Source organism: Myxine glutinosa, chromosome 8 (assembly GCF_964187855.1).
Source record: "Myxine glutinosa chromosome 8, kmMyxGlut1.1, whole genome shotgun sequence".
NCBI lineage: Eukaryota > Metazoa > Chordata > Myxini > Myxiniformes > Myxinidae > Myxine > Myxine glutinosa.
The window spans coordinates 31,453,785-31,466,888 of NC_136268.1; the positions used below are offsets into that span (position 1 = coordinate 31,453,785).

At 43.8% G+C, this 13,104-nt stretch overlaps 2 protein-coding genes across 4 annotated transcripts in view; one reads left to right on the forward strand and one right to left on the reverse strand.

The window, feature by feature from the left end:
* PELO (pelota mRNA surveillance and ribosome rescue factor) overlaps nt 1–12,271 on the reverse strand; it is a 34,893-nt gene extending 22,622 nt beyond the window's left edge. Inside the window, exons 1-5 of the mRNA XM_068124250.2 lie at nt 12,208–12,271; nt 11,961–12,021; nt 10,013–10,105; nt 1,808–1,958; nt 1,522–1,612 (exon numbers count right to left, since the gene is read on the reverse strand). Of these exons, the coding sequence (XP_067980351.1) occupies nt 1,522–1,612; nt 1,808–1,958; nt 10,013–10,105; nt 11,961–12,001 (376 nt within the window). The 5' untranslated portion in view covers nt 12,002–12,021; nt 12,208–12,271. The remainder of the gene's footprint in view (nt 1–1,521; nt 1,613–1,807; nt 1,959–10,012; nt 10,106–11,960; nt 12,022–12,207) is intronic.
* Nucleotides 1–13,104, forward strand: part of LOC137432380 (uncharacterized) — a 515,673-nt gene that overhangs the window by 77,412 nt on the left and 425,157 nt on the right. The gene's annotated exons all lie outside the window — the stretch shown is intronic.

The following is a 13,104-nucleotide window of genomic DNA, read 5'->3' on the forward strand; positions in this document are numbered from 1 at the left end:
CTGTGGGAGGGAGAGGGCTTTGGGGGGGAGGCATGTGAAGGGGGGGAGGCATGTGAAGGGGGGGGGGGGTGGGAGAGGTATAAACATATGGACACTGCCAGGATTTCCAGGAAATAAGTTGGAATTTCAAACAAGGTGGATCTGGGGTGAATTAGTGGGGGTAGAAAAGATCAAGGTTATGGATGGGGGAAGATAAGAGATGGTGGTGAACAGCTGTTTTAAAGACCTGGAGGGAGGAGAGGGATTGAAGGGAGTGTGGGAGTTTGTTCCACAGGCGGGAGAAAAGAGGAATGAAAGAGTGAAGGTGAGCAGAGAGCCGAGATTTTGGCAGTTTAACCATCAGAGGGTTGCTGGCAGATCTTGTGCGACCTGTAGGAATATTTGGGGGACAGAGCACAGAGAGAGCTGGGGGAGCAAGGCCGGAGAGGAGTCGGTAGAAGACAGAAAGACCACCTACCTGCCTGCGGTGAGTGAGTGAAAGGCCCTCAGAGATAGCTTCATCGCGGGAGATTCCAATGATTTTGAAAGCTTTGGATTCAACAGCGTGAAGCCGAGCCAGGTGTGAGGCAGGAGCACCAGCCCATAGGGGAGAACAGTATTCCATAGAGCTGCGGATGAAAGCCTTGTATGTGGTGAGGAGCTCAGGTGTGCCGAGGAAGGACTTCGCACGACGGAGGATGCCCAGTCGGCGACTGGCTTTGGAGGCCAGCTTGGAAATGTGGTTTTCCCAAGAAAGATCATGGCAGATAGTGAGACCCAAAAGCTTGAGTGACAGAACTTCTTGGAGAGGATTGTTGAGAAAGTAGATGGGAGGGTTGTCCAGTCGATCTTTTCGGAGAGACATAGTAAGAGAGTGAGATTTGGCAGGATTGAAAGACATGTTCCACTTGTTTGACCAGTCTGTGATTTTGTCCAGGTCTTCAGAGAGTGAGGAGGCTGCAGACTGCCGATCTGAGGGAAGAGGAATGGAGCGGCAGAGAGTGGAGTCATCAGCAACCAACAACAACAACAGCAACCTTCAACAACAAAGAGCAAACCAAACTAAATGTCTGAGGTTTAAATAAGACAGGTTCCTCCAAGATCCTCTCTAACAATGCTCTCATCATTTGCACCTGAGCTGGTGCACCTGATTCTAATTTTAAGTATTTGAAGTAGTGATAAATGTAGGGGTGTACTTACTTTTTCCACATGCGAAATTTGCATTTATGTTTATTTAAATTATACAATGGACTACAAAATGTAAATGTTTCATGATATTTGTTATATTATATCACCGTTATCTATCAATATTGTTGAAATGAAGATCAAATAGCTGTATGTTGAAATATGTTGAAAAAGTCAAAACTTTACATGGGGTGTACTTACTTTTTCACGTGACTGTATAGTACCTCCGGTGAAAACGGTAGGGGACTAATAAACACTAAATACGTTTATCATTCTGTTTTGTACCAGGAACAAGAAAAGGCTTTGAGAACCCATTGAGGAAACTGTACACGCTCGAGTACCCTATCGAGTACCCACCGATGCGCTCCAGCACCACAGAGTCCCAGTGTTTCTTTGCCAACGTAAACTTTCTGTTGAGTTCCAGTTCTATCGTATGATAGGCCCCAAGCTGTAACAGAGATTAGCATTACCGACTGGACAAAGGACTGATGTTGTTGCAATACCAGATTCAAATCCTATATACCTGTTCATTCATTCGTTCATGATTTGTTGCACACGTGTTTGGAAGAAATTATGTGCCATCATAAAGCATAGAGATCCTCTTTCATGACATTATGATCTGTAATGCTCGGAAAGTGGGTACCTTGACGTAAGGGTTCTCTTGTATATTTTTCCCCTTTACACGCAGAAGACAGGCTTGACTGTCAAAGTCCACCGCCTCCACCGAGATGGTCAGTATGGTACGCACCCGACTGCTGCCCACGCTACCCGTCGCACTCTCCGTTTGTACCTTCCTGGGTGTACAACCGAAGAAAGAGGGGATTATATGGCTATCCAAAAGGAACATGGAAACAGCACCAAATATTAAACATAAACGTGACAGAACTCGGCATCGAAAGGAAACATAAAACATCTGCAGTAGTTTCAATCACCGTCAGAGTAATGTCACAGTGAAAGGCCATTGATTTTATATTAATTAATGCATTCTCATTAATAGAAAAAACACTTAGGAACACAGCCTTACGCCATGTTGCTCTTCTGCATCCGTCTCTCCTATTTCCTCCCATTCAAAGTTGTTTTTAACTGTTGTTGTTTCTACCTCAGCCAACGAAGGTGGACGAGGTTATGTTTTCACCTCTGTCTGTCTGTGAGTATATCTCAAAAAGTTATGGACGGATTCAGACGAAACTTGGTGGAGACAGGTTGGGTGTGTGACAAGGATGAACTGATTTCATTTTGGTGAAGATCTGGATCCGGATCCGGATACGAGAATATTTTATTTTTTTAAGTTGTTCTTCACTAGGGCGTGCCCGTACGTGGGTGCAAAAAAACATGCGTGCAAACAACAACAACAAAAAAAAACTTTGAAACCACGTGGCAGTAACGACCACAGAACCCCCCCCCCCTCTATTTACATGAAATGGTTTGGTCCATTCGCAAAGCCAAAGCGAACGGCTTGCGAGTACGGTAGAACCCCCCCCTCTATTTACATGAAATGGTTTGGTCCATTCGCAAAGCCAAAGCGAACGGTTGGTAAATAAATCGCCATAGCTCGGTAACTACTTCTCCGATTAATATGAAACCTTGAAAAGGCACATCCTCAGGTCCCCAGCAATATACCTGGCAAGTTTCAAGTATATCGGACCCGTGGTTGTCGAGAAACAGCGGTCACAGACAAACAAACACACAGACACACACACAGAGATTACTGGAATTATAGATAGACTAGGGCGTGCCCGTACGTGGGTGCAAAAAAACATGCGTGCAAACAACAACAACAAAAAAAAACTTTGAAACCACGTGGCAGTAACGACCACAGAACCCCCCCCTCTATTTACATGAAATGGTTTGGTCCATTCGCAAAGCCAAAGCGAACGGCTTGCGAGTACGGTAGAACCCCCCCCCCCCCTCTATTTACATGAAATGGTTTGGTCCATTCGCAAAGCCAAAGCGAACGGTTGGTAAATAAATCGCCATAGCTCGGTAACTACTTCTCCGATTAATATGAAACCTTGAAAAGGCACATCCTCAGGTCCCCAGCAATATACCTGGCAAGTTTCAAGTATATCGGACCCGTGGTTGTCGAGAAACAGCGGTCACAGACACACAGACACACACACAGAGATTACTGGAATTATAGATAGATAATTGAGAGATGGGGCCAAAAACGATATATAACAGGATATTTCTATAAGGGCTTGAACAAGTTATGACAAAACTTGGTGGATGAGATGGATAGTTGACAAGAACAAGCCTGATTAGATTTTGGTTCAGGTCCGGATCAGTGGGTATGCTCAGAATGGCGAAGGTATGCGACCTACCAAGTCTGTTCTAGTTACTCTTTTTATCCCGAGTACAGAAACCTTACAGGAAGCGTTACTAACTTCTTAGACTCTAGAGTTCCAAAGAGTTATTACTCTGCAAACTATGTAAACATAACCAAATCAATCATAATTAAATCTTTTTTTAAAAACCAGACTGGTCTGTATCACTCTCCTCCAGTCAAGCAGCAATTCCAGGATGCACATGTTTTTTTCCAGTTACCCCTCAATGGTTCATGGTTCCAATGGTTCATGATACTCGTAGCCTTGGTGAAAATCCCATAAAATACTGTTGTGGTTTTGAGAGCCCCTCACTTTGTAAATAAATAATCACTTCTTGTAAATATTCCATCATTTAAAAGGTCAAAGGTCGCACCCATAGTTAGGCCATATGCAACACGTAGGACACCATAGGACTGTCAGTTATTTCCTTAGAATGTGTTTCAGATAAGGCTGTGTTCCCAATAGCTGAATCTGCATTGCATGAATTAAATAAGGTAGGCCCCATTCCGTCCATTTTGCCAGTCTCTCTCTCCAAATTGTGTTACACGCCTCTGCTCGCCCAGCAGCATTCGCTGCCTTGCTCCAAACGCCATTACGCACGCAGTCAAGCTTGGAGAAGAAGGGGGCGGAGCGCCAAGAACGAGGCGTGGCCCTGTCAACAAGCCGTCAAGGGCGGAGCCGGTGAGCCCTCGCTATCCAACCAGGGCTGAGGTGAGCTCACTGGCGGGCGTGTCTCTATGAAGCACGCATCGATTTCAAAGCGCGTTATATAAGCACAAGCGCGAGGACTGCTTTCGGGACTGCGCGAGAAGAGCTCAAATATCACGAACTGCGCAGGGGACCGTTGCTATTGAAGGAACTGTGCGGAGACGTCCGATTGTAACGTTATCCAGAGGACAGCGCGGAGGCGCGCTTGTTTCAACGAACTGCGCAGGGAACCATCGTTTGATACGAACTGCCGTTTGATACGGACCTTGATTGATCGGGAGAGAGAGAGCGTTCGGCACGCTATACGTACGCAGCATTCGAGCCCCTCGCATATGTAAGGACCGGTCGTGCGCCAACGATATGCGAAGCTGCCTGCCGTTCTTCGCCCGCGGACCCTGGACCGGAGCCGGATCCCATCGCCTGGAACCATCTGCCTGGACCTTCCCCCCTCCTACCAGCTGCCATCTCGTGTGAGTCTGTCTGTTTGTCCGGGGTTGGAAGTAAGACTGTTTAGATAAGCTTGCCCTGTGTCCTTTTGTTTCTCTCTTCTTGTACATGCTTTCGTTTCTTCTTCTTTGGGTTTTGTAAATTAATTAATAAACCCACTCTTTGTTCTTCCCTTACTCTGGTTTCCTCTTATTCGATCGTTTGCGTCTTTTCTCAATTGAGTACCTGCGGCACGATTTCGGAAACCGCTCAGGCTCGGGTTGTCATTTTTTTAACGGCTCGGATCGCGGATTGCTAACCGCTCGGCAATATTCCATCTTTAGCGGGGTGGCTTGGGGTCAATTTTCAAGATTACCGTTACCGGGCGGACAAAAGCGCCATTTTTGGTGTGAGGCTTCCTTAGGGTATATCAGTTGATTTTAGCCGAGGAGCCCTCTCGAAATATGTACGTAACCATGGTAACACAAACAAATCCAAGATGGCTGCCGTTCAATTCAAAATTGTATCAAAATATTACTTAAATATCAGAACCATGTCCTCAACATGTTCGGTCACCCTCCTGAAATATTAAAGTAAAACATAAAAATCCAAAATGGCCGCCATTTATGCTGAAATAGCAATTTCCTTGGTTTTTAGCGGTCATACGATGACTAAATTGTACCAAAGTATGATTATATTATACCAGAATATTTTTATTGAAGCCCTATTTTAAAAAAAGATACACAAATAACCTACCACATATGGACAACATTGGTTGTTTATTTCCCGTAGGTCTAAAGATCAAAGAAATCAAACTACATAATATTGACTGCAACATCCAAACTAATTGAATTTAAAAGTGATCTAAACTATTTTTTCTCAAGATAGTGCGTTCTTGAGACAAGGGTTTGAACATGGAAATAATGTGAATGTTTTAATTATGCTTTTATCCTAACCTTAATGTGACCCTTGTGGGTATCCGTAGTTATATACCTAATTTAGAGGGCGACATTGTGACTACAGGCTGTCTTTACTATACTGCTAAGCACATGTATTGGTGGAAAGTTTTCTGGCCTCCTTTGTTAACAATCTACATATTTTATGGTAAGTAAGCAACTTTTCAAGTTATTATCTTTAATTACAGAACTTCAGTGATCAAGTCAGGTTTTTTTAGCTAAACAGAAGTATGTGTTTATGTACATTTGGTAACAATCAGCATAATTAGACAAGCTTAAACACTCCTATAAATAATGGCCTATGCAAAACGATGTATGATCACAGAGCTACATGACACACAGCTTCCTGCTCGAATTGTTGGAGGAGATTTGATTGCGATGGAAGCAAAGTATCATTTAAAATGCCTGACCCATCTGCGAAATCGTTACCGCAGTCTCGTCAGAAAGTTGAGTCGGGAATCACCAAATGTAAATGAAAAAGTGAATGAGTCTAGAGTGTTTGTAGAGCTGACAAGCTACATTGAGATAGCTGTAGACTCTGGGACTTTCCTCTTTAAGCTTTCAGAGATTCATTCACTCTATGTGAATCGTCTTCAGGACATGGGTATCCACAAAGAAGTCAACAAGACTAGGCTGAAGCGTCAACTGCTGGAACACTTCCCAGAGGCACAGGAACAGAACGATGGTAGAAACACGGTTATTGTTTTCAAAGAAGGAATGCGAAATATGTTGAAGGAAGCTTTGAAAAAACGGGATTTCTCAGAAGACGCTGAGATTCTAGCAAAAGCTGCAACGATAATCCGCAAAGACATTTTCAACCATCAATGCTTCAAATTCACTGGCTGTTTCCCAACACAATGTCAAGAAAATTCAATGCCCCCAAGCCTCAAATCACTTGTCTCCTTTATACTTAATGGCCTTAACTTGAAAGATCAAGACAGATGTGAATCACAGGCTTGCCTCACTATAGGACAGACCATTCTCTACAACACAAAGAAGAAAACTCCATCTGAATCAGCTGTTGAAACAAGACATACTCTGGAGCGTGAGCCACCTCTCCCCATTTACATTGGTCTCAATATTCATGGACTGACAAGAAGCAAGAAACTCATCCAGCAATTGTATCAGATGGGTATCAGCATTTCATATGACAGGGTTATGGACTTTGAGGACTGTATTGCCACATCTGTATGTGAGCGATTTGAAGAAGACGGCGTTGTATGCCCTGCTTTTCTCCGGAAAGGGTTGTTTACTGTTGGTGCCCTAGACAACCTAGACCATAACCCTAGCTCAACCACTTCACATGACTCCTTTCATGGGACTGGAATTAGTCTCTTTCAGTTTCCAACACAAACTGATCCTGGTGAGAGCAGACCACCTACTATGATACCCCCTTCTGGTGCAACACAGCAGTCTCTCCCGGTCAGTTATGCTTTTGTCCCTGCTGTAGCTTTAACAACCGCTGCAATTGAAGTACCTGAGAGTAACACAGAGCCAACCAAGACCTGCTTAAATGAGGCACTTATCCAGGAAAATAGTTGGGTCGAACATGCACTAGCACTGTTAGAGGAGGATGTCACCAATGAAGATGCCATCGTCTGGGCTGCCTATCATGCTTCGCAGCAACCTCCCATAGAAGACCCTCCAGCTGTGTGTTCACTACTGCCTATGTTCTACGAAAAGTCTTCCACCGCCGCAATGATAAAGCACGGCATGGATGTCCAGAGACAAGCGATTGAGTATCTCAACCCAGGACAAATTCCAGTCACTACCTTTGATCAGCCTGGCAAAGTTTGTACAGTGGAAATGGCCTGATACTCATGGGGGAAAAGTGCATGTTGTTATGTTAGGTGGTTTACACACAGAAATGGCACTGTGGAACACACTTGGAGATATTCTGGAAAGTTCTGGCTGGACTACCGCCCTTACAGAGGCAGATGTGGCTTTCACTGGCATAGCCGACTCATTTCTGAAGGTGTCACATCTCACACGAACCAGGCATGCCCATCAAATCACCCTCCTTACTCTCCATAACCTTCAAAGAAAGGCTTTCCTGCTCTCCGAGAGACCTAAAGACAATCAATCTGCAGAAGCTTGGAGGAATGACATGCTGAAGAAGAGTCCCACCTTTAAGTCTTAATCTAAACCTCTCATTGGTTTATAGTGGATACTGATTGTAATGGTAGGCGTGACATCCAATAAGCGACACGCCCAATTCTTGGGCTCGATATTTTGCACTCCTAATGATAATGTTGTATTTCCAGGGTACAATGTTTACAGCTTATCATTCGCAATAATTGATGACCTGGAGTTATAAGCAATGTATTCAAGCCAAAAGCTTTCCCCCCCCCTAACATTGAGGGCGCCCTTCACATGAAATCACTGAATGTCCCTTTAAATTTACTGGTGATATTGTAATATCAAAATACACATTCAGTGTCCTAAAAATTTATATTTTGATAACAAATTTTTCCTATCCATGACTTATATAACCCGGGAAATGTGTTTTTAATTACTGGATGGCGGCCATTTTGGATTTTTTGGTTTTACACGAATACGCGTAAAAATTCGCGAGGGCTCCTCGGCTAATATTGATTAATAGGTCATTAGGAGTGTTCATGCCAAATTTGGTGATTTTGTCCACCGTGTAACGGTAATTTTGCTAAGCCACCCTACTACTTATCCGTGATGGGCACTCCAATAGTTTCTGAGATATGAGCAATAATGTACATGTACGTATGGCATATAGGTTCGAAAATCAGCATTTGTAATGTATTATATAATCATTCTAACCTAGCCATGACAGGGAACACAGGGAACAACCATCAATTGCTTTGAAGTATCATATACTTTCATTTTCAACTGGGCCTGAGGGGAATTCTCATCTGGGGAATTCCAACTGGGATTTCCCATGTGGGTAATTCGAGGTGATGCAACTTTCACAGTCTAAGATCCCCAGGGAAAGTCCAAGTTGGCTTAGTGTAATGCTTAGGCCTGCCACCAACAGAAATTGGCAGTTCACTTCTGAAGGAGCTGCAGAAAAATGACGACTGCCAAGGAAAAGTTCATCTTGAAGCAGAAATCCTGCTGCAATCCCTTTGGAGCTCATAAAAAACCAAAGTCGTCTGGCTTGAGAGCTGTTAGCCAAAAAGCCATAGCCGCTCATCCAAGCCTCAAACTGCAAAGTGCACAGAAAATCTGTACCCAGTGTCGTAAGAAACTGGCAAAAAGACAACCAGGTGTGGTAGAGACTCAGAGTGAAATACCATTACCAGTGACCAGCAGCGCTATTAGCAGTAGTGAGGACAATGATGGTGGAGGTGAATCACCAATACCAGGCAGTTCAGGGGAGTTTGAATTTCATTCTCCTGAAATGGAACTGAATACACTGAATGAGTCTTTGGGATTGATTGGAGAATCACCTATTCCAAAAAAGAGACTTGCTGCAGATAAATATGTGAAATCCAAAACCAAGAAAATCGGTGACACTGTGAAGAAAAAATTTGAAATCGCGACAGGATTGCCATCTAACAAACTCCAGGATGCAGGACAGGAGATGATAGAACAACTCAAGCACAAGTTTGAATCAACGACCAAGAAAAGTGAACAAGTGCAGGTGCTGACTGTTCTGCCAAAAAGCTGGACAATTGCTGAGATCACAGAGGAGTTTGATGTGTCAAGCTACATGGCTAGGAAAGCAAAGGCATTGGTCAGAGAACAAAGAATTCTCACCATGCCTAACCCAAAGACGGGAAAAGCGATTTCAAAGGAAATTGAGGAAAAGGTCAGGGAATTCTACTTGTCAGAGACCATAAGCAGACAAATGCCTGGCATGAAAGACTTTGTTTCTGTTCTAGTCAATGGGAAAAAGCAACATATGCAAAAACATTTAGTGCTATGTAATCTGAAGGAAGCATATGAGCTTTTCAAGGAGGCCCATCCGAATGTAAAGATTGGATTTTCAAAATTTGCTGAACTCCGTCCAAGGCAGTGTGTTCTAGCAGGATCAAGTGGAACACATTTGGGACTTCATTGACCAATCACCCGAGCTAATTCCGACCGGGAGGAGCGTCATAATTTCCAGGATTGGGGGACGGCCAGCTTAAAAGACAAGGGGATTACCCCCACCCCCCTCCCCCTTGATAAGGGGAGCGCTGACCCCCGAATCCGCAACAATACTTTTCATCATCTATCATGTCCTTGCAGACACACATTAACGTAGATTGGTTTCCACTAATGCCTTTACTCTGTCTACAAGCCCCACTATGAGGCTCTATACTCCACTTTGATAAGTAGTATTAAAAATAAAGTAGCACCAGCACAACCTTTTGCAAAGCTTGAGTTCAAATCCAAATCGTGTTTACAGCACAAGCAAACAATTACACAATATAGCAACAAACAAACACAAAAGAACAAAACAAACGCCAGACTAACCGGAAGGTAGAAGCCCGTAGACTGTCTCCTGCTTGGACGAGATTGTATGTGTGCCACATGTCTTCCGACTCATCAGGTATCAGAGTTACTTGACTGGAACACAGAATTGTTAAAAGCAAACAGTTAATCAATTTTCCAATTGTGACACCAATAATGTACCCTATAAACTTTGAGAACTTAAACCTCCTTTCTTAATCACTTCATCTGTTATTTAATAAAATTCAGAACCAGTAGATTGATGCAGGCTTTAGTAAATCATTGTGATGTATTATCTAGTTCCGTCAAGTCGTGTCTGACTCCTGGTGACATCCATCATCAGCTGACTCCTGGCGACATTCATGATCAGCCGACTCCTGGCGACATTCATGATCAGCCGACTCCTGGCGACATTCATGATCAGCCGACTCCTGGCGACATTCATGATCAGCCGACTCCTGGCGACATTCATGATCTGCCGACTCCTGGCGACATTCATGATCAGCCGACTCCTGGCGACATTCATGATCATCCAACTCCTGGCGACATTCATGATCAGCGGACTCCTGGCGACATTCATGATCTGCCGACTCCTGGCGACATTCATGATCATCCGACTCCTGGTGACATTCATGATCAGCCGACTCCTGGTGAGATTCATGATCATCCGACTCCTGGTGACATTCATGATCATCCGACTCCTGGCGACATTCATGATCAGCCGACTCCTTTTTTTTTTTTTTTTTTTTTTTTTGTATACTCGATCGAGGCTCGTTTAAGAGCTAGCACATCAAACACCTATTGGCACATAAAACACAACAAAAAAAACGGACACGTAAAACATTAAAGGGAGCGGGAGACAAGATGGGGAGAGAGAGGGAAGCACACAAGTACAACATTTGAGAGCAGGGACATCGGAAGATCTGTGGGAGGGAGAGGGTGTGGGAAGGGGGAGGAGGGGAGGAGGTGACATTCATGATCATCCGACTCCTGGCGACATTCATGATCAGCCGACTCCTGGCGACATTCATGATCTGCCGACTCCTGGCGACATTCATGATCAGCCGACTCCTGGTGACAGTCATGATCAGCCGACTCTTCCTCTTTTCCCTCAACCACACCAAGCATGGATGAGCCAGACTTTCGTTATCCTGTGACAAAATAGCTGCCAAAACGGATTCGGCATAAAATATGGGTGTCCTTTACCCAGAATAATTGGTGTGACAGGATAGCCCACAGGTAAGTAACATCTTTGAGCTTTCACGTGTGGTTTTGGTTCTCGACCAGACTAGAAACTATCATGTTGGTCCTTCACAGGCCGAACCTTGCATCAAAAAGTGTGAATCCCTCCGAGGTTAAGCCGAATGTCCCGTCTGCTCGCATTAATTAGTGGACGTTAATGATCACAAGGTTGGTGGTGTTGGGCTAGCGGCTAGGGTGCCGGCTTAGGATCCAAGGATCCTGGGTTCGAATCCCGGTCGATCACTGAATTAACGCCAGGGGGGTTGACTCAGCCTGTCATCCTTCCGAGGTCGGCTAATTGAGTACCAGTTCACTGGTAATTCCCTGTTTGTCGTTAAAGGCGGCAAAAAGGGTTGGCGTCAGGAAGGGCATCCGGCCGTAAAACATTGCTTCAAATAGGGGACCGAAAAACAACAACAACCACGGTTCCCGAAAAAGGCCAACCCCTGCTTTGCGGGGAAAAATGGCCTCTAAAGGTGGTTATTTTTTTTTTTTAATGATCACAAGGTTGTGGATGGATTCGGACGAAACTTGGTGGACATGTAGGGTTTGTGACGAGGACGAATCGATTAGCTTTTAGTGCAGATCCAGATCTGGATCCAGCTAGAATTTTAAAAGTGATTCTTCACCATTGACAATAATTGAGTGATTTGGCTAACCAGGTGGAGGTATGTATGCTCTCTACTGAGTGCCATTCTAGTTTTCCTTGTTAAAATACTCACTCACTCACCCAAAGCTATCTTTATCCATGTTTTTACTAATCAGCTTCATGGTGCTCTCTTCTTCTCGTCCTGGAATACAACACACCATCAATTCAAAGCGTCACGCCATATTCGCCCTGACAGTAGTACTGGTATATTTCTCTTCAACCTCAACATGTGACCCGTAAGTAAATTTTATGTAATCGTTTTTATTCTTAAATATAAGCTTCTTCTTTTTTTTAAACGAAGCACAAGGAATTTAATTTATCGACAAACCTTCCACATAAAAGCCGGAAGTGGCCAACAGCACAACCGTTCCGAGCCGAGATGCTTTGTTCCGGGTTTCACTTTCAGACCATCCTATTGATGGGATGCTTTCATTCATTCATTCGTTCATTTCAATTTTGGAAGCTGATAAGTAGCAAATAGGATAAGGAAATTCGTTCCACCAAAAATAACTGAAAATACATTCTTTGCAAAATCGGAGAGACATTGACGCTAAATTCTCTGTCATGGCCACTAGACATTGCTCGTTGTTCGTTGCAGTTATCTTTTTGTCAGTCCGTACTCATCTAACGCCATTTTATAACCAGAAAGACGTCTGTATATGCAAACCTGTTATAATCCTCACATAGGTGTTGTCATGTTGACACTCGTCGAATTTCGATCCTGGGGTGTGTTCGTAAGCATGTTGTAGCTTGGTTATCTGCAGGCGGTGAGGCGTGGTTTGTTGGGCGTGATTTGTGGAGCGATGTTTGTGGGCGTTGTTTATGGAGCTTGTTTCGTGGGGCGTGGTTTGTGGGGCGTGGCTTTACCACTGGATATCGCATATTAACATTCAGAAGAAAATGCAATGGAAGGCGTTTTAGTTGCTTGTATAAAGGATATGTATTGTTGTCTGAATTGAAGAGGAAATAATTTTATTGTCTCACTAAAGTTGTACAACAATACATATTTATAGTGACTTCGACATTAATATTGTATTCTTTTATTTTTTTTTGTGTGCAAAAGTTCTTCGACGACAGAGAACAAGTAATAAAGAAGCTATCAGATAACATAATGACCGATTAAACTAAAATACGATTAAAGTATTTTTATATTTATCCTGAAGTGCGATGTGTAACAAATCGCATGACACTGACGTCATTGTCCTTACTTGCTGACGTCATCGAG